Below are 23,210 nucleotides of genomic sequence, written 5' to 3'. Positions count from 1 at the left end.
TATAATCCACCGTTCCTACTAATTTTCTAAAATCTTCCATGTACAGAAGTATCGGTGCGTCCATACAACTAAACTAAATGTAAAAAAAAGTAAAAATTTTTACATTCTAATTTAAAAAATTAAAGCTGATAGATGTATTACAGGAAGAAAAATCTGACTGTACTTTGAAGCAGATAGAATCCAAAACTGTGCTGTTCAACGTGGTACTCACTAACCTCATGTGACTCTACATTTAAAATTAACTGAATATTCCTCAATTGCTCTAGCCACTTTTCAAGGGCTCAGTAGTCACATGTGACTAGTGGAGAACTTACTATACAGCAGAGATTAGAGATCATTTCCAAAATCATGGAAAGTTTTATTGAATAGTCCTGCTCTGCTTTAGAAGGAAGGTAGAAGCCCTCTTAAAAAGGAATACTCTTTATTGGGAAAACTCCTTGATGCATATGAAGGAAACAGGAAAGTTAAGGCAAAGAAAAGTCATCAGCCATAAGGAGTAGAAGCAGCAGGGCTGTAATACTTAGTGAGAGCAAGAAATTACAGCAAGAGAACCATACTGTCCTCCCTCCCCCTAGTAAGCCCCAGAGATGTTAGAGAGGACTTGAGACAACCTATTATATTAGGGATTCGAACTGGAGCCATTTTGCTAGAAAAGGTAACCCCAGGAGATAGGAGGATTATGGGCCATCCAGGTGACAGATACTTGGAGCACACACGTGCACGTAGGATATATATTTAGACTTGTACTCTAAAGAAATAAACTACACAAGATAGAAAAGAGGGGAATTCCTTGGCAGTCCAGTGGTTAGGACTCAGGGCTTTCACTGCCAGGGCCCAGGTCCAATCCCTGGTCAGGGAACTAAGATCCCATAGCAAAAAAAAAAAAAAAAAAGAAAAGAATCAGTCAAGTATTAAAGTAACACCTTTCAGCTCTTACCACATGCCAGGCCCTTCAAATCACTTTACATGTACTAACTCATTTAGACCTCAGCATCACTTTAAAGTATTATTATGATTGTCTTCTTTTTATAATTAAGAAAGCTGAATAAGTAAATATAATGTAGAACACAATTCAAATCCAGCAGTGTGGCCCTAAAGTGATTGCTCTTACCCACTACACTATGTTGCCTCCAAATTAAAGTTCAAGAAACAGGTAAGGTAAGGAAATTATTATTATTATTTTCTCTCTTCATATAGGTGAAAAAATAAACAGAACAGAATTTTGGAGTCTACGGAGTTCAATAATTTAGCATTCCTAATAAAATCTGAAGAAACAATCCATTAGATATTTTTAAGCTTTTATTTCTGGCTAACTTATTGGCTACTTTATGGCAAATAAGGGCTAGTAATACAGTATAAACCATGTAAAATTTCTAAGAAGAGAAAAAAAACCTAGATTTCTGCAACAACACTCTAATTCTTAATTTTATTTGCTACAGACACCAAGCCTCATTCTGAGGCATGGATACCATGTAAAATTTCAGGAACAAGGAGGAATTATCTTTGCATAATGAAATAATATAACACAGGAAAAGAATCTTTTTTAAAGAACCCAAAATAACAAAAATTGATATAGAATTGTAAAGAAGATTTCTTAGCATCCTGTTTATAGTTATTGAATACTGAAGGATAATAAAATATAAAGCAGAGGAGGGGCTCTGTATTGAGAATATTTCTAAAGAATATTCCATTTTGTCCTCTTGGTGGTAAGAAAATGAAAAGTCATACAAACTACATTTAGGATTCAGGTAGTGATTTAGGATCTATGATGAATCAGAGATAACAATGAGCTTTAACACAGCCTAGAGAAACGTTTTAATTTCTACTGTTATCCCAATGTTATCTCTTTTAACTAAGAAAAAAAATAGCTGGGCTAATAGTGCCCTACTATTCTGACTGATAACAAAAGCTATCAGAAGCAGTCCAATTTCTGACAGGCTAGGCCAAGGGCACTATAAGAAAGGCTAAGCCCAAGTGAGAGATTAGGCTGCTGAGATACACATCTTACTTGTTCAGATGATGCCTGGAGTTCCAACTTGACCTTCTCACAACTTCATCCAGAAAGCAAACCCATATAAATGAAAGAGGTGGCCCAGCACAGTAAATCCTGGCTCACAAGGGCTCATTAACATCATAGTCATCCATATCCTCATTCATCCTGAGTGAGAATGCCGTAATTGGAAGAAGCATTCTACTTTGCCTTGAACCAGGGCGAGAACATCGAATACTTGAGTAATTGGGGCCACTTCAGTCATTTCCTTTTTATCACAAATACCCAACCCAAATAAATAGGTCCCCCTGATTTTTAAGTTCCTTGTATAACAGTTCTGAATTAGGTAAAAATCTGGGTATAGAGTAAGAATTTAGATAAGATGGTCCTTCACTACTCAAATGACGTAAGAAGTCATTCTACAATGAGCAGCCTTAAATTTTCCAGATGATCCAAGTGAAAGGAAGAGAGAAAGCAATGCTAAATAGGGTACAAAGCTCTAAAAGATTACATTCTCCTTTCTTTGTTGTCCATAGTTAAAGAGGATGGGTACTGCCATTCACATAGACACTGCAGTACAAACCTAATGATGCTATTCTTTTACTTAAAAGAATAAAAGTTCTCTTTTGCCAAGAAGATAAGTCCAAGCTTCTTGGCAGAATATGCAAAGGCTTTCAGGTAAGAACACTATCAGCACGGAGAGGTGGAGCCCTGAGAAAGCTTTCCTAGAAAAAGCTACTTCTAAGCTAGTCAAGGAGAGAAGGGGAGGAGATTTTAGGCAGTGAATAGCACCTAGTAATGCCCAGATGAGAGAAGGCTTCTGGTATGTATAGGCAAACACAAGCAGCTGGTATTATGGAAACTTAAAATATGAGGGAGGACAATATAGCAAGCTATTGAAATTTAACCAATTGAAATTACAGTCAACCCTCTCTATCTGTAGGTTCCACATCCACAGATTCAACCAACCACGGAGAGAAGATACTTGGGAAAAAAATTCCAGAAAGTTTCAAAAAGCCAAACTTGAAATTGCTTCCTACGGGCAACTATTTACATATCATTTACATTGTACTTACATCTATTACATAGCATTTGCACTGTTAAGTATTAGAAGTAACCTAGAGACAATTTAAAATACATGGGAAGATAAGTGTAGGCAATGTGCAAACACTGTGCTATTTTACATAAGGGACCTAATCTCTGTGGATTCTGGCATCCACAGCAGTGGGGTAGAGGTGGGGAGGTCCTAGAACCAATACTCAGTGGATACGGAGGGACGACTGTATCTAGAACTCTAGGGTATACTCAGCAATGGCCTACTACAAATCTACCTCCAGACTTCCATTTTAAAATCAAGGTAATTTTGTATTTTATCTTCTATTATTTTTATTTTTAAATAACTATACAAATATATATACATATATATTTCTTGTTTTAAAAAATCCTACAAGTAAGGATAAAATTCCCCTTTGATTCCTTTAACATCCCCACTCCCACCAACAACTAGTCTGGAATGTATATTCTTTCAGACCTTTACTATACTTCACATTCATAAGTATGTACCCACAAAAATATATACGATTGCTTTATGTTCAACGATTTCCATGTAACTATTCTGGGAATCACATACACGCATCTCCAAAGTCCAGTAATATTGTGTCTTCCTGGTGACAATAGTTTAATTTCAGCCTAACTGATTCCTCTTGTGAAACTGAACCAGATTAATAATTCAGAGATATCCTCAGTTTTGTATTCCAAATGCAGCCGGAGAAAATAAAATCATGGTAAATACTTGTTTAAAAATGTGTAAATCTCTTCTGGAATTATAATTTTATTTTTACCAAGTAGCTCTAGAAAAGTTGTATATCCATTGAGTCAGAAGCATATCAGCACAGTATCTAGTTATCTGTTCAATCCACATAACTTATTTGAGTCCTAGTACCTGAACTTCCTTAAATAAGTTGGCAACTTTTTTCTTTTTTGATGAAGTGATTATTAGTATTGCTAAGAAAAAATAGTCTTGGGAACCCCCGAGGACTCAGAAAATTGAGCCAATCCAAAATGGTCCTTGATTTAAGGAAAGTGACCAGTAAATTCTTTTATCAAGTTTCATCAAGTTTTCAAATGCATTAAAATAAAACTTGAAAATCTCCATAAGTAGCTTTAGTTTCTTTTAAATATAAGTTGGCAGTGATTAAGAATACAATTATTAAAAGCATCCTCTTTGCAATCTCAGTCACTTTATAATATCAAACAGTGAATGTGACTCAGAAAGGTTATAGACCAAAGAGTTCTAATTAATTATTTAATGAGATATGGATATGTTAAACTTCTGTTTTGATTTAAATAAACGTTGAAATCACATTTTTATTACATTGCATATATTCCTTCTATAGTAAAACAATTGACTTCTTAAGTTCTGAGCATACCTCTCGATTTTCTTACTTGCAAACAGGCCCTAACGGTTCACATATATTAATTAATTAGATAAAAGATTGGGGGGCTACATGTGTTTGTTTACTTGTGTGCTTGTTGGAGGATAGTGAATCTCAAGAAGGCTGTACCTCAGGCAGGGCACTTTGGTCAAGGGGTTGCCCGTCATATCCCTGATCTGGAAGGGGCAAACTAGTGAGATCACTAGAGACAATGTAATTTTGATCAGCAGAAACATATGTCCCACAGAAACATAAACATATGCCACAAATGAGAGCCACCGATGTAATTTAAAATTTTCTAGAAATTACATTAAAAAAGAAAAATAATGTTAGTAATTTTATTTTGTCTAATATATCCAAAATATTATCATTTCAATGTGATCAAAAATTTTAAATTATTGATATTTTATATTCTTTTGTTCACACCAAGTGTTCAAAATCCAGTGTGTACCTTCATACTTACAGCACTTCTCAATTGCATTAGTCATATTTCAAGTGCTCAAAAAGTCATATCTGTCCAGCGGCTACCATACTGGACAGCACAGATACAGAGGGGAAACCAGGGGCTTTGGAATTAACATGAACCTAAGGTTTGAATTTTAGTTCCATAACTTACTAAGCTATGTGACCATAAGCTAGTAATATAAACTCCCTGAGCCCTGTAGTTCTTATCAGTAAATCAGGAATAATACCATATGCCTTGCAAATTTCTTATAAGAACTATAGATAATATAATATTTATTATAATTATAGATAATATGCCTGGCATATATATAACTCAATAAAATCCTCCTCATCCTCATCATTATATAAATTAGAGAAGGAAAAAGTAACATTGTATGAGAGCTCAAAGTTTAAAATATTGTGACGGAGAAAAACAGAAAGAGAAAAAAGAAGTTGAAGCAAGATTATCAAAGTGTTTTCTAACGGAAGTTTCAGTCATCAATCTACTATTATCCACACAAAATAAAAACAAAAACCATATTTTCCAAAATTGTGAATAATGCCAAAATAAGATATTGCTAAAACTAGAGATATGATGGTTTAAAGGTTCTATTTCTACAGGGAAAAAATGGCTGTAAAGTTGAGTAGGAGGTTATTTGCATGGACATGGAATTTTGGGATACTAAAAATGCTTACAAACAATCTACAAAGAGTATATTATGCATTCTGATAACTGAGCATTCATTATATAATACATAATGATTTTTTTTCAAATAATTGTTACAGTATATTTTTCATTCACTTACATAGGATATCAAAATACAATGCAGAAAATATACAAAACATACCTCTGATAAAAATGTCTGGGCCGATTTCTGAGCTCCTACATGGAGCAGATATTCATATACGTAGAGTGCTAACCTGTAAAATGAATAAAATATTTATTGAGAAGGGGTATATTTAAAATTCATTCTTTAAATAATGCACACACCTTTTCATTACAGAAATATTTTTCACAGGAACAGTGACAGAAAATCAACTCTTCCAACATCTTTTCAATGGGAGTTTATACACATATGTTCAGAAAGAACTTTAATTAAAATAGGGCACAAAAGAATAAGACACATAATATCTTCTCTTGGCAAGAAACACCTAAATATGGATTTTTGTCTTGGATCATCTAACTTATCAAGCCCTCAATTCCCTTTGTTATACCTAATATGAATTACTAACTTAAAACCAAACATTAATAATTCCCATAACCTACCTGAAGGTCTAATTATTAGTAAAACAAATGAATTAAGTTATTGGACCTTTACAACAACACTATATCCTTCTGTCTTTCTGGTGAATGTTAACATAAACTCCAGCTGTTTACATATCCATATACCAAAATGGGTGTTGAATGTCCATTTTAATATATTTGTTCAGGCCCTCTCTCCTTATTCTTTAGTTTAGATTGTTAAACCAATAATATTTTAGTTTAAAAGAAATTCAAATTAACAGCAAATCACAGCATTAAGTAAACTTTAAAGATACCAGATTATATTAAGCATTTGGGTGCTTATACTTTAAAGGTTAACACGGAAGTAAATATAAATTTATCACTCAAATATAGAATATTAAGTATGCACTATACATTTACACTACTCTCATTATCTTGTGGATTCAGAATTTTAAGCTACACCATGTGGCTCAATTTTAGTTAAGCTGTTAACAAAATATTATTCATAAACCCAAATTAGTCTGAGGCAGTATTTTTAATGATATCTTGGACTGATGCCCAGAGAGCTCACAACAGTTCAGTTTCTGCTACACTGTATTTACCAATATTGAGCCAGGTTTACAGTAAACAAAACAATGTAACAATAACCACAGTTCTGTAGAGCTACTCCATTTCTCTTGCCAAGTGAATTTATGATTGTTAAAGACTGATGGCATTTGCAAAAATGAATATTTTCCCCATTTTCATGAAAACATAACATGTATTTGTCATGAAAAGGGAAAGCCTGTATATAATCACTTGCTCTGTCCATTTAATTCTTTCTCCATTTCAAAACTGCCAAACTCTTAAGATGAGAATTATTCTGTAGTTACTAAGCACCATGAGCAGACATCTGTTAAAGTTACTCATAGATGAAAATATGCTGTTGACAGTGAGTATACGAATATAATTTAGGAACATCTCCTATTCTCTTCAAGTTGAATGCCACTTCCTGGATCAGTGCTTCTCAACTCTTCTTCTACCCTAACACAGGTAGTATGTCACATCCCTGTGTGATGCTCCCTGAGGAAGGTTCATACCCCAAAGTATGTCATATGGGATACGGGAATTGAAATGTTCCTGTAGTTTCAAACAAACAAACCCAACTGGTGATTCTTATCACACATTCTTCAAACACACATATCCCACATACTCTGTCTCTCCACTAACTACTTCCAAACCCATCACATGATTCCCGATCATGATGGCAGATTTCACCTTGAAAAAAAAAAGTATTTGTGAATTTCTCCTGGAGAGACTGAAGCCTCAAAATTGCCTGCCAGTGGCAGTGTGGCCCTACTGCGTACGGCCCTAGAGCCTTGGGTTATTCCTTGTGGGTTGTAAAATCTTGGACCTAGAGCCAAACCAGTGGTGCAGTCTGGACAAGAAAGCCAGGCCTAAGTCAAAGGCTCAGCAGTAAGGATGTTCTACCAAGCTTGGAGAAGTTGGAAGTGAGAGGCGCTGAGTGAAGCAGAGGCACCGTGGTGGGTCTGGGGGTGGGGGTGCAATAACAGAACAGACCCCAGAACAGTCAAGGCCAGAGCACAACTGTTGCTGTGTCCCTGCAATAAACACCATTCCTTAAAGTTAAGCAAGCCACTTCCTTGTAATCTGTTCTTTGTAATATTAAAGGAGATAATATATTTCTTCTATGTTTTCCCCCAATTAATTAGGTAGCAAAAAGTATACCTCTTTATAAGTAGAATTTAAAGCAACAATCTTCTCTCTCTCAATGGGTTCAGGACAGTGATTCTAAAAGACGTATTGGCGGAGGCACAGAATCAATGGGGGGAAGGGGTTTCAAACCACAGAACTAAAGATTTTGAAGCATCTTCCTAGGGGTGTGCTTGTCTTCCTACCCTTAGAATCTGAGCTGTAGCAGGACATCATATTGTTATCAACAGGATGATAAAATGGGACAGGGCTGAGAAAATCTATCTATAACACCGCCTCATATATCCATGTTCTATAACTTCCTTGAACAAAATGAACGCTTCCCAGGCAGTCAGAACCTATACTCCAGAGAGAGTGGCAAGGAGCATCATATGGGTGAACAGTTAATCAACTCTACTGCCTTGATGACTCCAGAATACATCACTAGCAAATCTCCAACATTTTAACTACTACCTCTGTGCATAGGATTTTCCAAACCTATGTCTTTAGCCCTATCCTCTCTACCAAGCTCCAAACCTGCTTCTCCAAATTACTGTTTGAAATTTCTAGCAGGATAGCTCTCTCTTAACTTGACCATGTCCAGAGTTAAATTCACCTTCTCCCTCTATTTACAGTACCTGTGCTCACTTTCAATGAAACACAATTTCTGAGTCTCAGTTTCCTCATTTGTAAAATGGGAAGGATACTTTCCTTGTAGTATTGTTGAAAGGATCAGAGAGCACAGTAAATAGTAACAATGACTGCAACAGTGTCAGCTAATTCTGTTACATATTATATTAGCAAGTCACATACTGGATTCCAACACCGCAGCCTCTCTCACATTTGCCATTCCTTTCTATCCTCCCTCCTGCTCCTGAAGAACCAGTAGGAGCCACAGCAATAGGAGTATTTGTTCTACCTTCAGGTACAGATACTGTGTGTTTCCCATTAGCTGCCTACAATAGAGGCATTAGGGCCACCAGAAATAAGAATCTCCAGAAGGTTCTGGGGGAAAAGCCCTGTAATAAATTATTTGTGTATGAATACAAATGATTCCAGGGGAGTGCGGAGTGACACTTGTCCATCCGTGCAGATGAATCATAGCATGGTCCCTTACCTAGTGACAGGAGATCATCAAACATTTTATTCGGATTCAATTTCTACTGGACAGTGAAAATTTTAAAATAAATATTAAATATACAAATATTTAAAATGTGTACACTCTCATATTAACATTTTCATTTTCCTTTCTAGGATCTTTAAGAAATTTAACTACTTTTGATAAAGTACAGAGTGGCTATTTAATCTAGTGGCTTATAATGTGATCCAATTACACAGAAAAAAATTAATCATGCAGTAAGAGTTTGTTTGCAGAAAGCAGACACAGACTTTTTTTTTAAACATTGATTAATGAAAAAGCATATCAATGATTCATGGATCATATGCCTTTAAGTTATCTTCATTTCATTCTAAATTTCAAATAGATACCAAGGAATGAGTTAACAAAATCATGACCAGGAATTCTAGAGAGGAATACAAAGCCAGAATGCAAAATATATCTGAAACAGCTCAAGACCTTCTGTACTCCCTGGTTACTGCAGGCTCTTAAGCTTTAAAAGTAAGAGCAAAGGTAGAGGTTAAAATGGGAAGAGAACTGAGAATAGCCAAAGCCTGAGCCCACCTGGCACTGCCCTCAACACAGTAATTACATATCACCTACACATGTGATGCACACTCAACTCATTGTCCCTCAGTTACACACATATACACTCACGGGTGCCATCGAAGGCAGAACGGAAAAGTCAACCACCACTGATAAAACTTCACAATTTAAATTCTATCAATCTCCAATTCTAATATTGATATTTCAACTAGACTTCATGTATTCAAAATCTCTAATAAATTTGGATGTTGAGCAGTCTACAGTCTAACTTTTTAACCTATTTACAAAAGGAAAGGGGGAAATCCCACTTACTTTATTTTGCACAATTCTAACAAAAGTGGATTTTTTTGTTAATTACAAAATATATAATTAGAAGGGAATTAAAGATATATAAAAATGAAAAGAACACAGAAAGATGTTAAACCTCTGACTACCCCCCCACCGAAAAACCCCAAATAAAATTAAAAAGCAATAATGAACTGAGAAAATAGGATATACAATCAATAGGACAACAAAAGGCTAATATGCTTAACATATAAACAGCTCATATAATATGTCCTGCCAGAATAAGAAGACCTTAATTTTTTTTTTTTTTTTTTTTTTTTTGCGATACACGGGCCTCTCACTGTTGTGGCCTCTCCTGTTGCGGAGCACAGGCTCCGGACGCGCAGGCTCAGCAGCCATGGCTCACGGGCCCAGCCGCTCTGCGGCATGTGGGATCTTCCTGGACCGGGGCACGAACCCGTGTCCTCTGCCTCGGCAGGCGGACTCTCAACCAGTGCGCCACCAGGGAAGCCCCTTAATTTTTAAATAACGAGCAAGGATGAATGTTAAAGGTCAAATAAGAAGAATGGCTACCTATGGCCAGTAAATAATCCTAAGGAAAAGAATTTGAAAAAGAATAGACACATGTATATGAATAACTGAGTCACTTTGTTGTACACCTGAAACTAACACAACATTGTTAATCTACTATACTCCAATATAAAATAAAAAGTTTAAAAAAAAGTCATGTTGGAGTTAGAAAAAAGAACTCTCTTATTCCTGATCCATTGTATAATTCCATTGTTGACTAATGACACGTATCAGTATCCACATGTGTCTCCTAAGTGATAAAATGCCAAGAGTTAGCTGGATCACAGCTAGCTAACAAGTAGCAAGGAGCATTTGGCAGCCACTGAGAGACTGCTCATGGGATTGTAAGTAGTTTAGTAATGAAACTAGATCAGCCTGATCAAATTTTCAACAGAGCTTACAACCTGGTGCTAAGGAGGTGTGAAAAATTAGAAATCTGTTTCTAACATTGTCTTTTTAAAGTTCTTCATCATTAACAGTGAAGCTAAAAAACAGATTTAGCATGTCAAAAACTGTGTCTATGCAACCACCCAATAATATTAATATCCAGTCTTTGTTTCAAATTCACTTAGTCTATTTTTTATACTCTCAATATCAGTTTTAGAGAATAGATACCTGATATACATAAAGATATTGAAGATACCAAACAGAATTAAATGTTCTGATGCAGAGATAATTGCATCAGTTAAGACTGACAGGGAAAGGAGTGAAAGATTTAACAATTATTAAATGGATAGCTGGGCATAAAAAATATTACATTGCCGATGTGTCATTGATGTCATAAATGATAGACAAGTAATGCTTGGGAGTATGGATTTGGAATTAAATGATTTGGTGTGCTTAGAAATAAAAACACTTGCCTTGTGCAGACAGGCAAATTCATGATTAAAATGACTATCAATAGAGAAAATTAAAAGGCTAAGATATAAAAATAAGAATTAATTTAAAACTAATCAAGAGTTTACAGAAATATGGTTATTTGTAAAATTTAGTAAAAATTTCCATCCATTTTTTAAAATAATTGTTCTTGCTATAATCTCCCATTTGATTTTTTTCATAACTTTATTTATTTATATGTATTTAATTTTGTCTGCGTTGGGTCTTCATTGCTGCACGTGGGCTTTCTCTAGTTGTGGCGAGCGGGGGCTACTCTTCGTTGTGGTGCACAGGCTTCTCACTGCGGTGGCTTCTCTTGTTGCAGAGCACGGGCTCTAGGCGCGCAGACTTCAGTAGTTGTGGCGCATGGGCTTAGTTGCTCCAGGGCATGTGGGATCTTCCCAGACCAGGGGTGGAACCCGTGTCCCCTGCATTGGCAGGCGTATCCTTAACCACTGCACCACCAGGGAAGTACTCCATCCACTCTTAGAGCTAAGCTATATACATTGGAAATACAGTACTGGGTATACTTGATAATAGCATTTAGTCCATTTCAATCCAGCTTGAAGATTATACATTATACCCATGCTCCCACCTGCCCATGGAATCTTGATATATATTGTCTGATATACATAGTTCTGTTTGTGTCATCCTTATAGAGAGTAGATTTTCTTTTATATCCATCCAGGATACTAGTAGCTTCCTAACACTTGCTGACTAATCTTGGGAGTCATCCCATACTCAATTTCAATGTATTAACATCAAAATTAACACCAGACACCAGACTTCCACTTATGCCATGGAGGAGTAAGTGGGGCTGAACTTGCCCTCTTGCTGCAGACAACTAGAAAACTGGATATATGAAACAACTGGTTTTAGATACTGGACAACAGGCAGTGCAGGCCTGTAAAACTTGAGAAAAGAGGAACATACAAGATTTGAGTCCTATCATAACCCTAGTTTTCTGCCTGAAGGCACATTCCAGAACAAAGTGCAAGGAGGGAACAAATCCAAATACAGCACAGTGGTCTCAAGTTGAAGAGATCAAGGGATTAAACTGGGGAGGATTGAGGCAGCTGGAATTTGTAGGCAGAGTATCAGACAGGAGGGGGCTACACAGCAAAACAACTCCAACAATCTGCATAGGAATCCCTTTGCCCGTGTATATGGTGGAACTCCACCAAGCCAGGCAAAGAACTGTTGCTCACAGAGGGCTGGGAAACCACTAACTACTCACAGGAGAAACTTCAAGAACACTACTCACAATGAACACCAACAGCATTCGGTAGAGACCCACGGGCCACACTTTGGAGGTAGGACTAAACTAGTCCTAAAGTAAAAGTAGACTTACCCTAACCATAGTGTGTAATTTTAACAACCCAAATAAGCTTTTAACAACATGCAGTGTAGCCAGATTAATTTGGCTAGAAAGTAGCTTTAGGTAAAGATAAATATTATTTAAAAAGTGATACCAAGTATCAAGTCAGAGATATTAAAATAACTTTCAGGTTGGTGAATGACATGGCCACTGGGGGAAAGGGGAATATGGGAAATCGCTGTACCTTCTGACCAATTTTGCTATGAACCTAAAACTGCTCTTTTTAAAATAAGTATTTTTCAAAGCATTTACAATGGGTAATGGGGCTTCTTACTTCCCTCTCTCTACTGTTCTGTGTTTTGAAAATCCCTATAATCAAGAAAAAATTATTTTAAAACCTAGTCATCAGTTCATATCTTCTTCCCCAAGCTAATTTTAAATTATTATCTATGTGTAACATTTTCCTCAAGTACAAATGAACAGTAACAGTTTACTCTAATAATAAGTTAATAACCTAGAAAATATCTTCTTTATAAATAATATAAATTACATATCCCAAGAAATTAAGATGAGTGGAAAACATTTAAAAGCAGTCTAATGTTTTTCCTCTTGCTACTAAGCACTGAAAATAACTTACTCAGAATTTCCTCCAGGCTTTATGATTTTTTTTTCTTTTTTCACCTCATGCAGAAGTTTATTGTAGAACTGAAAATAAATTGCATCATTTAAAATCTCTCTCTTCTACTTATTTACAAAACAGAAACAGACTCACAGACTTTGAAAGCAAACTTATGGTTACCAAAAGGGGAAACGTGGTGGGGAGGAATAAATTAGGAGTTTGGTATTAACATATACACACTACTATATACAAAATAGATAATCAACAAGGACCTACTGTATAGCACAGGGAACTCTGCTCAGTACTCTGTAATAGCCTATATGGGAAAAGAATGTGAAGAAGCATGGATATATGTATATGTTTAACTGAATCACTTTGCTGTATATCTGAAACTAACACAACATTGTAAATCAACTACACTCCAATGTAAAATAAAATATAAATTTTTAAAAAAACCTCTCTCTCCTTATTTCTGTCTTTTAAAGAGTGCACATAGCAGAAGCTATATGTATAGGCAGCACCTCCTCACCATAAGTCATCATTTCTCTGGTGCCCAGCAGGTCACATGCCAGGTGGTTGCAACCCATGCCACAGAACCAAGTCTAAGATCAGCAGTTCAGGGTCTACCTTCCTTTCTGAGGCTCTTCAAACTTGGGATCACAGACGTGAACACTTCATTCTGACCGGGTTTTAGTAACCTGTATCCCCCACAAGTTTAGGGAATTGTAAATCCTCCAATATCCTTCTATTCCCTGCTTCATGAACATTAATAGTCTCCTCACTAAAAGTCTGAGGCTCCCTGATGTGGACTGAAGCCACTATAGCTTACTTCTCTACCCTCAGGTTTCCGTGTGATGGGGACTTCTAAGGAGTCCATGAATAGAAATGAGAAGAACTTGATCTGACATTCTTATTTTTCTTAATTCTTCCTGTTAATTCTCTTTTCTAATCTTTGCACATGCTATTTTGGCATTTAGATCTATTCTGCTTTATATCTGCTTTCCTTTAGCACTCACTTTACATTCCCTACTACTTCTTGCACCTTCTTTTTAAATGTTTCACCTTGTTCTAAATTCCTTAACCCCAGCCAAATCTGTATGATCATCTAGCTATAACATATTTGGTGATGTCTTTAGTTGGACCTACTTCATTATTGCCATGTTTAAAGTATCCACATTAATATGCACCATTCATTGAGGCTAGTGCTTGTAATTCATTTTCCACTTCCCCTAGAGGAATTCTGGAAGAGTTTTTCTCATAACAAATTCCAGCAATGTCTCTGATCTGTACTCCTTAGGGCACATGCAGAACAGGGAAAAAATGCTTCAGAAGAATACACCCATAGACACAGGTCCCAGAACTCTTAATACCACAGAAGGAAGTGGGCAGGTGTTTGAAGGAAAAACCCAACTCAGGAAAGACACAGGATAATTCTTCTCTCTGATTTTCAGAGGGTATAAATGTATATTTTTAATCCCTATTTGAAGCTATTTTTTAAAGGCTCCATATAAAATAATTAGAACCACAGGGGCTTTGTCTAGGGCTTAATCCATTTCCTAGCATTAGTTCAAAATATTTAGACATTTACAGCATTTGCTCTTTCAGGCCATTTATTTATCTCTTTATTAGACAACTCTTAAGCATCTAGTTTGTGTAAAGTATTGAGAACCAATGAAACATCATTAATTTAGGACCCACTAAGGCAGAATTTGTGGCAATATGGTCAAAGAATACATCTTTACACTAACAAAGAGTTTAACAAATTAGTAGCATAAAGATAATTCTAAATATCTAATGTTAGAAAGAGAAACTACTTTCAAACATCCTGAGAAACTTTACAAATAAACCCTTAATGCTCATCACCATCAACAGTTAGTCAGCTCCTACCATTGTTCTAGGTCTTAGACCAAAAAAAAAAAAAAAAAGAAGACAAATTTTGCCCTCAAGTAATTTTCAGACTTGTTAATCGGAAGAAAAATATAATTAAAAATAAGATCAGTAACACAAAGTGGCATATGATTGGTGTACAGGCAACAAAACATCAAGAATTCAGAACAGGAAGAGACCACTGTAAGAGACTCTTGACAAAAGGGCTTTAACTAACAGAGGAAATTGTACTTAAGCTAGGTATTAAGGGAAATGGGATAAGCAGGAAGAAAAGAGGACGTTTAGGGAAAGGATAATAGCATGAAAGAATTATGGCCAAAATAAAATTCTCTATGTACCTGAAAGTAATAAAATGTTTCACAAAATATTCCATTATTGAGACAGACTTCTAGTATCACTATGCAATAGAAAGATTTTACTCTATTATATAGAATATGATAGAGTAATAATAGGAACTTATATTTATACTATTTTATAGCTTATAAAATGCATTTACATATGAAAGGAAACATTCAATTATTTAGTAGCAGTTTATAGCAATGTTATTTTATTAAGAATTTCTCCATATAGTTCTCTTTTATTTTTTCAGATTTTTAAAAATAAGTCTGTTTATGTACATTTGTAATTGAGAAAAATGTTCATCTAGAAGGCATTCCCTATGGCATTTCCTAATTAAAATTTAGGTTACCATGTAAAGCTTTAGAACACAGAAATTTATTTTGTACCCCAAAACATAAGTAAAAACCCACATTTTTTTAAATATCAGAAAGTGGGATTTATATATCTATAAATTTAGATAAAGTTATTCTGATTCTTCAGTTATATTTGTATCTAAAAATAAATATTTAAAGTGTATCTCTACACAAGAAGCTAAAATAATCAACAGATAAAAGAGAAAAGCAGACAAGGGGAGAAAATAGGATTAAATACAACATGAACCTCTACTAAATTAATCTCCAGATACTCAACTTCCAGTCAATTGCACTCAGAAGCATTTGGCATCCATGCGTGCCTAAATCAATGAAAAGAGTGACCTAAGAGATCTTGACTTCCCTAAGTCCCGAAACAAATAATCAAACTCCTTGATTTTATATAAACAATCACAGCATAATCATCAAATTTGAAAATAAAAGTAAGAAGATAACTAATATATTTAGATTCCTGAATCAGTATCCCAAAAGAACAGGCACTCTGAAACACTGCACTAAATCTAATAAGATTAACTTAACAAAAATAAATGTACAATCCTGTGCTTGAATCAAAAATCTTGTATAGGATAGACAAATATAACAATAGCCCATATAAAAAGACAGGTTTTAGCTGATTGCAAGTTTAATATGAATTAATAGTATATTAGACCACCCTGCCAAGAGCCAATTTTACCTTAAATGCATTAACATAGAACTGAAAAAGGAGAGATAAAAAGTCCTAGAAAGATGAGGGGGAAAAAAAAGACAAGTTGTGAGCAATGGTTGGAAGTATCAGTGATACATAACCTGCAGAAAGTAAAGGCTCAAACACTTAATCGGTTGTCAGCTATTACAGGGATTGGTCTTATTTTACATGGCTAAAGAGGGTGGAACTAAAACCAATGGGTTAAAGTGCTAAGAAGGCAAATTGTAACTCAACACCTCAAAGACCCTTTTTGTAACCATTAGAGCTATCCAAAAATCTTATAGGCTGAGAAAAGAACCATTTGGGGGTTGGAAAATGTGAGTGTCCAATCTCTGAAAGAGTAAAGGAACAGTACAGGTTGAAACTGGGGATACTGCAGGGGCTTTATTCATTGAACAGAAGTTTGAATCAGATGAACTTTAAAATACCACTCAAATACAAGATTACATAATCCTATTATTACTAAAATATGGCCTAGAGCAACTGAGTGACTTCCAGATCAACAGAACTATTTGGTAAAAGAGTTGAGATTAGGATATATGACTCAACGCTTAGTCTGCTGTATCTCAAAAAATACTGCAAAACAACATGATTCAATATCTTCCATGAAGAAATTATATTCCCAGGAAATATCACTCTATGACCAAGTGAAAGATGGAGAAGTGGCAAGCTTACCTGTCAAAGTCAACATCAGGCAACTGTTAGTACAACCACCACTCCCACCACCCTGCTCCTCCACTCAAACATTAAGAAGATAAACTGTTTCTCTATGATATAAGTTTGTGTGGTTCCTATAGATCATGTAGACCAATGTTCCAAGGTTTCCAAACCAAAAATGGAAGATAAAAGCATGCTATCTATACCTATGGGAAAAATCTGACCATACCAGTGAAAGATTAGTCAACTGACTCCATACAAGTTGGTTTGATGGGTAAAAAGCAAAGTTCCAAGCAGTAAATGGAAAGAGGCATATCACAATAAAACTCTATCTAAAAGAATAAGCAATCTCTAAACACATTTACTCTTTCCAAATTCTCCCTGATGTTAGCAGAGAATTGCTACATCCTATATTAGTTTAAGCTTTTTAACCTAATCTACCCTATAATTAGAAACTATACTTTTTATTCCAAAACAGCTGAAAGGGATAAATTACACTAATATTGACAATTACAAAGCCAGTTAAATAGAAAATGTGTTATAATAGGTTCATGGTACTAAATCAGATTACTATGCCATTTCAGTGTTTCCTTGGCATGCCAAAATATAATTTATAGAACGTAAGTAAAATAATTTAGCAAAGGTCTGCCTTCCTTAATTGACTTCCCTAAATATCTGCAAAATTAAATGTGTTTAAAAGCAGAATAGTTTGCAGATCAACACTGTCAGGTACACAATCTATTCCTCCATTTTTAACAGTTTCCTTATGATGAACCACAGGAATGTCCAGGAGAAATACCATGGAAGCTCCAAAACAGCAGATTAACTGAATTTATAGAGCTTTAATAAGCTCCTGCTCTCCCCCCTCAATTACACACACACACACACACACACACACACACACACACACACACACAATTTTAATCTCTTCTACAGTAGAGACTCTTAGTTGCCTGGAAGGTCTTTGCTCTGAGTAGTGAGAAACAAAATTATTAGCTGGACATATTCCCCCTCAGCTAAAAGATAATGTTCCCCTATTTCCCTTGAAGATGGGTGTGTTCACTTGCCAGAAGTTTGGCCAAGGAGATAGAGATTTAAGCTGGAAGACTTACACTAAGGGGTATTGTTCCACATTCTCTTATCCCGCATTCAGCCTATAAGGTTGGTGTGATGTTTCAGCCTCCATCTTGGACCATGAAAATGAGACCACTCTAGGAATGCCAGATGCAATGGACTGAATGTTTGTGTTCCCCCAAAACTGATTTGTTAAAACCCTAATCCCAATGTGATGGTATTTAGAGGTGGGGCCTTTGGGAGGTAATTAGGTCATGAGGGTAGAGTCTTCATAATGGCATTAGTGCCCTGACAGAAAGAGACCAGAGAGCTAGCTAGCTTTCTTTCCACCATGTAAGGATACAACAAGAAGTCAGCAGTCTACAACCTGGAAGAGCATCCTCCCTAGAAACACACTATGCTGGCACTCTGATCTTGGACTTCCATCCTCCAGAACTGTGAAAAATAAATTTCTGTTCTTCATAAGCCACTCTGAATATGGTACTTTATTATAGCAGCCCAAGCTGACTAAAACACTAGAATAAAAAGGTAGAAGGGGTATAGATTCCTGACAACTTCATGGAACTGCCATTTCAGCCCTGGATTCTCAACCTTCAGATTTCTTTTATTTAAGAGGAAATAACTTTTAATCTTATTTAGGGTTTCCAATTATGTGCAACCTAATCAACTCCTAACTAGTACATGTGCTGCTAAGTCAGGCTTACTCTCCAGTCTTCCCATAATATGACTTCCACACAACTCTACCTGAGCCACTCTTGCTGCACTGTCAAAAGTGTTCACCATGCAATCCTTGTCTTAGTTTACTCCTTTAGTGTATTTGACTCTGGTGATAACTCCCTCAGACTTAAGACCTCAAATCACTCTTTACTCATTCTCCCCCATATCTTAAAACATTGCTTTGTTTTTTCTTTTTCTTAAACTCTACAAAATATTTTATTGCTTGGATGTGCGAAATAAATTTAGGAGGCAGAAGAATAAATACTGGCTCTCAAATTTCTTTGCTAGTGATACACAGAATACAAAAGGAATAGTTTGACAAGTTACAATTAGTTCAGTTTGGGATACAGTGTTTGAGTATGAGTCTGAAACTCCAAGAACAGTCCTAGATATAGAATTAAGTTGATTTTTTTCATACAAAATTATCTAGCACAAAATATTGATTAATCAATATAACGCCAATTTATAATAATGCCAAGTTCTCATTATATGTGGGTCATTTCTTGAGCACTCAGAACTGTTACATTGATATACAGTACTTGCCCACTCCTATGCCAATATTACACTAGTTTTATTTTTAAAGTCTTGTTACTGCATAAATAAGTCTCCATACCTTACCACTACCACATCTTCTTCCTCTTCAAAACTGTCTTGGCTGTTTTGCTTCTTTTTATATACATATATATACAGCAGGTTCGTATTAGTCATCAATTTATACACATCAGTGTATACATGTCAATCTCAATCGCCCAATTCATCACACCTCCACCCCCACCCCCTCCACAGCTTTCCCCCCTTGGTGTCCATACGTTTGTTCTCTACATATGTGTCTCAATGTCTGCCCTGCAAACCAGTTCATCTGTACAATTTTTCTACATTCCACATATATGCGTTAATATACGATATTTGTTTTACTCTTTCTGACTTACTTCACTCTGTATGACAGTCTCTAGATCCATCCACATCTCAACAAATGACCCAATTTCATTCCTTTTTATGGCTGAGTGCTATTCCATTGTATATATGTACCACAACTTCTTTATCCATTCATCTGTCGATGGGCATTTAGGTTGGTTCCATGACATGGCTATTGTAAACAGTGCTGCAATGAACATTGGGGTGCATGTGTCTTTCTGAAATATGGTTTTCTCTGGGTATATGCCCAATAGTGGGATTTAAGGAACCTCCATACTGTTCTCCATAGTGGCTGTATCAATTTACATTCCCACCAACAGTGCAACAGGGTTCCCTTTTCTCCACACCCTCTCCAGCATTTGTTGCTTGTACATTTTCTGATGATGCCCATTCTGACTGGTGTGAGGTGATACCTCATTGTAGTTTTGATTTGCATTTCTCTAATAATTGATGTTGAGCAGCTTTTCATGTGCTTGGCCATCTGTATGTCTTCTTTGGAGAAATGTCTGTTTAGGTCTTCTGCCCATTTTTGGATTGCATTTTTTAAAATATTTAGCTGCATGAGCTGTTTATATATTTTGGAGATTAATCTTTTGTCCGTTGATTCATTTGCAAATATTTTCTCCCATTCTGAGGGTTGTCTTTTCGTCTTTTTATGGTTTCCTTTGCTGTGAAAAAGCTTTGAAGTTTCATTAGGTCCCATTTGTTTATTTTTGTTTTTATTTCCATTACTCTAGGAGGTGGATCAAAAAAGATCTTGCTGTGATTTATGTCAAAGAGTGTTCTTCCTATGTTTTCCTCTAAGAGTTTTATAGTGTCTGGTCTTACATTTAGGTCTCTAATGCATTTTGAGTTTATTTTTGTGTATGGTGTTAGGAGTGTTCTAATTTCATTCCTTTACATGTAGCTATCCACTTTTCCCAGCACCACTTCAATGAAGAGACTGTCTTTTCTCCATTGTATATCCTTGCCTCCTCTGTCATAGATTAGTTGATCATAGGTGCGTGGGTTTAGCTCTGGGCTTTCTGTCTTCTTCCATTGATCTATGTTTCTGTTTTTGTGCCAGTACCATACTGTCTTGATTACTGTAGCTTTGTATTACAGTCTGAAGACAGGGAGTCTGATTACTCCAGCTCCGTTTTTTTCCCTCAAGACTGCTTTGGCTATTTGGGGGTCTTTTGTGTCTCCATACAAATTTTAAGATTTTTTTGTTCTAGTTCTGTAAAAAATGCCATTGGTAATTTGATAGGGATTGCATTGAATCTATAGATTGCTTTGAGTAGTACAGTCATTTTCACAATATTGATTCTTCCAATCCAAGAACATGGTATATCTCTCCATCTGTTTGTATCATCTTTAGTTTCTTTCATCAGTGTCTTATAGTTTTCTGCATACAGGTCTTTTGTCTCCCTAGCTAGGTTTATTCCTAGTTATTTTATTCTTTTTGTTGCAATGGTAAATGGGAGTGTTTCCTTAATTTCTCTTTCAGATTTTTCATCATTAGTGTATAGGAATGCAAGAGATTTCTGTCTATTAATTTTGTATCCTGCAAGTTTACCAAATTCATTTATTAGCTCTAGTAGTTTTCTGGTGGCATCTTTAGGATTCTCTATGTATAGTATCATGTCATCTGCAAACAGTGACAGTTTTACTTCTTCTTTTCCAATTTGTATTCCTTTTATTTCTTTTTCTTCTCTTATTGCCATGGCTAGGACTTCCAAAACTATGTTGAAGAATAGTGGTGAGAGTGGACATCCTTGTCTTGTTCCTGATCTTAGAGGAAATGCTTTCAGTTTTTCTCCATTGAGAATGATGTTTGCTGTGGGTTTGTCGGATATGGCCTTTATTATGTTGAGGTTGGTTCCCTCTATGCCCACTTTCTGGAGAGTTTTTATCATAAATGGGTGTTGAATTTTGTCAAAAGCTTTTGCTACATCTATTGAGATGATCATATGGTTTTTATTCTTCAATTTGTTAATATGGTGTATCACACTGATTGATTTGTGTATATTGAAGAATCCTTGCATCCCTGGGATAAATCCCACTTGACCATGGTGTATGATCCTTTTAATGTGTTGTTGGATTCCGTTTGCCAGTATTTTGTTGAGGATTTTTGCATCTATATTCATAGTGATATTAGTCTGTAATTTTCTTTTTTTGTAGTATCTTTCTCCGGTTTTGCTATCAGGGTGATGGTGGCCTCATAGAATGAGTTTGGGAGTGTTCCTTCCTCTGCAATTCTTTGGAACAGTTTGAGAAGGATGGGTGTTAGCTCTTCTCTAAACGTTTGATAGAATTCACCTGTGAAGCCACCTGGTCCTGGTCTTTTGTTTGTTGGAAGATTTTTAATCACAGTTTCAACCTCATTACTTGTGCTTGGTCTGTTCATATTTTCTATTTCTTCCTGGTTCAGTCTTGGAAGGTTATACCTTTCTCAGAATTCATCCATTTCTTCCAGGTTGTCCATTTTATGGACAAGCATAGAGTTGCTTGTAGTAGTCTCTTAGGATGCTTTGTATTTCCACTGTGTCTGTTGTAACCTCTCCTTTTTCATTTCTAATTTTATTGATTTGAGTCCTCTCCCTCTTTTTCTTGATGAGTCTGGCTAAAGGTTTATCAATTTTGTTTATCTTCTCAAAGAACCAGCTTTTATTGATCTTTGCTACTGTTTTCTTTGTTTCTATTTCACTTATTTCTGCTCTGATCTTTATGATTTGTTTCCTTCTGCTAACTTTGGGTTTTGTTTGTTCTTCTTTCTCTAGTTCCTTTAGGTGTAAGGTTAGATTGTTTATTTGAGATTTTTCTTGTTTCTTGAGGTAGGCTTGTAGAGCTATAAACTTCCCTCTTAGAACTGCTTCTGCTGCATCCCATAGGTTTTGGATCATCATGTTTTCATTGTCATTTGTCTCTAGGTATTTTTTGAGTTCCTCTTTGATTTCTTCAGTGATCTCTTGGTTATTTAGTAATGTATTGTTTAGCCTTCATGTATTTGTGTTTTTTACTTTTTTTTCCCTGTAATTGATTTCTAATCTCATAGCATGGTGGTCAGAAAAGATGCTTGATATGATTTCAAATTTCTTAAATTTACTAAGGCTTGATTTGTGACCCAAGATGTGATCTATCCTGGAGAATGTTCCGTGTGCTCTTGAGAAGAAAGTGTAATCTGCTGTTTTTGGATGGAATGTTCTATAAATATCAATTAAGTCTACCTGGTCTACTGTGTCATTTAAACCTTGTGTTTCCTTATTTATTTTCATTTTGAATTATCTGTCCATTGGTGTAAGTGAGGTATTAAAGTTCCCCACTATGTTTTTTTTTTTTTGCAGTATGCAGGCCTCTCATGTTGTGGCCTCTCCTATTGCAGAGCACAGGCTCCGGATGAGCAGGATCAGCAGCCATGGCTCATGGGCCCAGCCGCTCCACAGCATGTGGGATCTTCCTGGACCGG

At 35.8% G+C, this 23,210-nt stretch overlaps 1 protein-coding gene across 23 annotated transcripts in view; it reads right to left on the bottom strand.

Annotated features, from left to right (window-relative positions):
* Positions 1 to 23,210, bottom strand: part of SSBP2 (single stranded DNA binding protein 2) — a gene marked incomplete at both ends in the record, with an annotated part of 301,811 nt that overhangs the window by 216,187 nt on the left and 62,414 nt on the right. For all 23 annotated transcript variants that reach the window (XM_079702653.1, XM_079702669.1, XM_079702654.1 and 20 more), the window contains one exon: positions 5,718 to 5,790. In XM_079702653.1, the coding sequence (XP_079558779.1) occupies positions 5,718 to 5,790 (73 nt within the window). The remainder of the gene's footprint in view (positions 1 to 5,717; positions 5,791 to 23,210) is intronic.

The sequence above is a fragment of the Hyperoodon ampullatus genome (assembly GCF_949752795.1).
Source record: "Hyperoodon ampullatus genome assembly, chromosome: 4".
Classification (NCBI taxonomy): domain Eukaryota; kingdom Metazoa; phylum Chordata; class Mammalia; order Artiodactyla; family Ziphiidae; genus Hyperoodon; species Hyperoodon ampullatus.
Note: the sequence above shows the minus strand (reverse complement) of the source record. Positions and strands in the feature narration are given on the sequence as shown.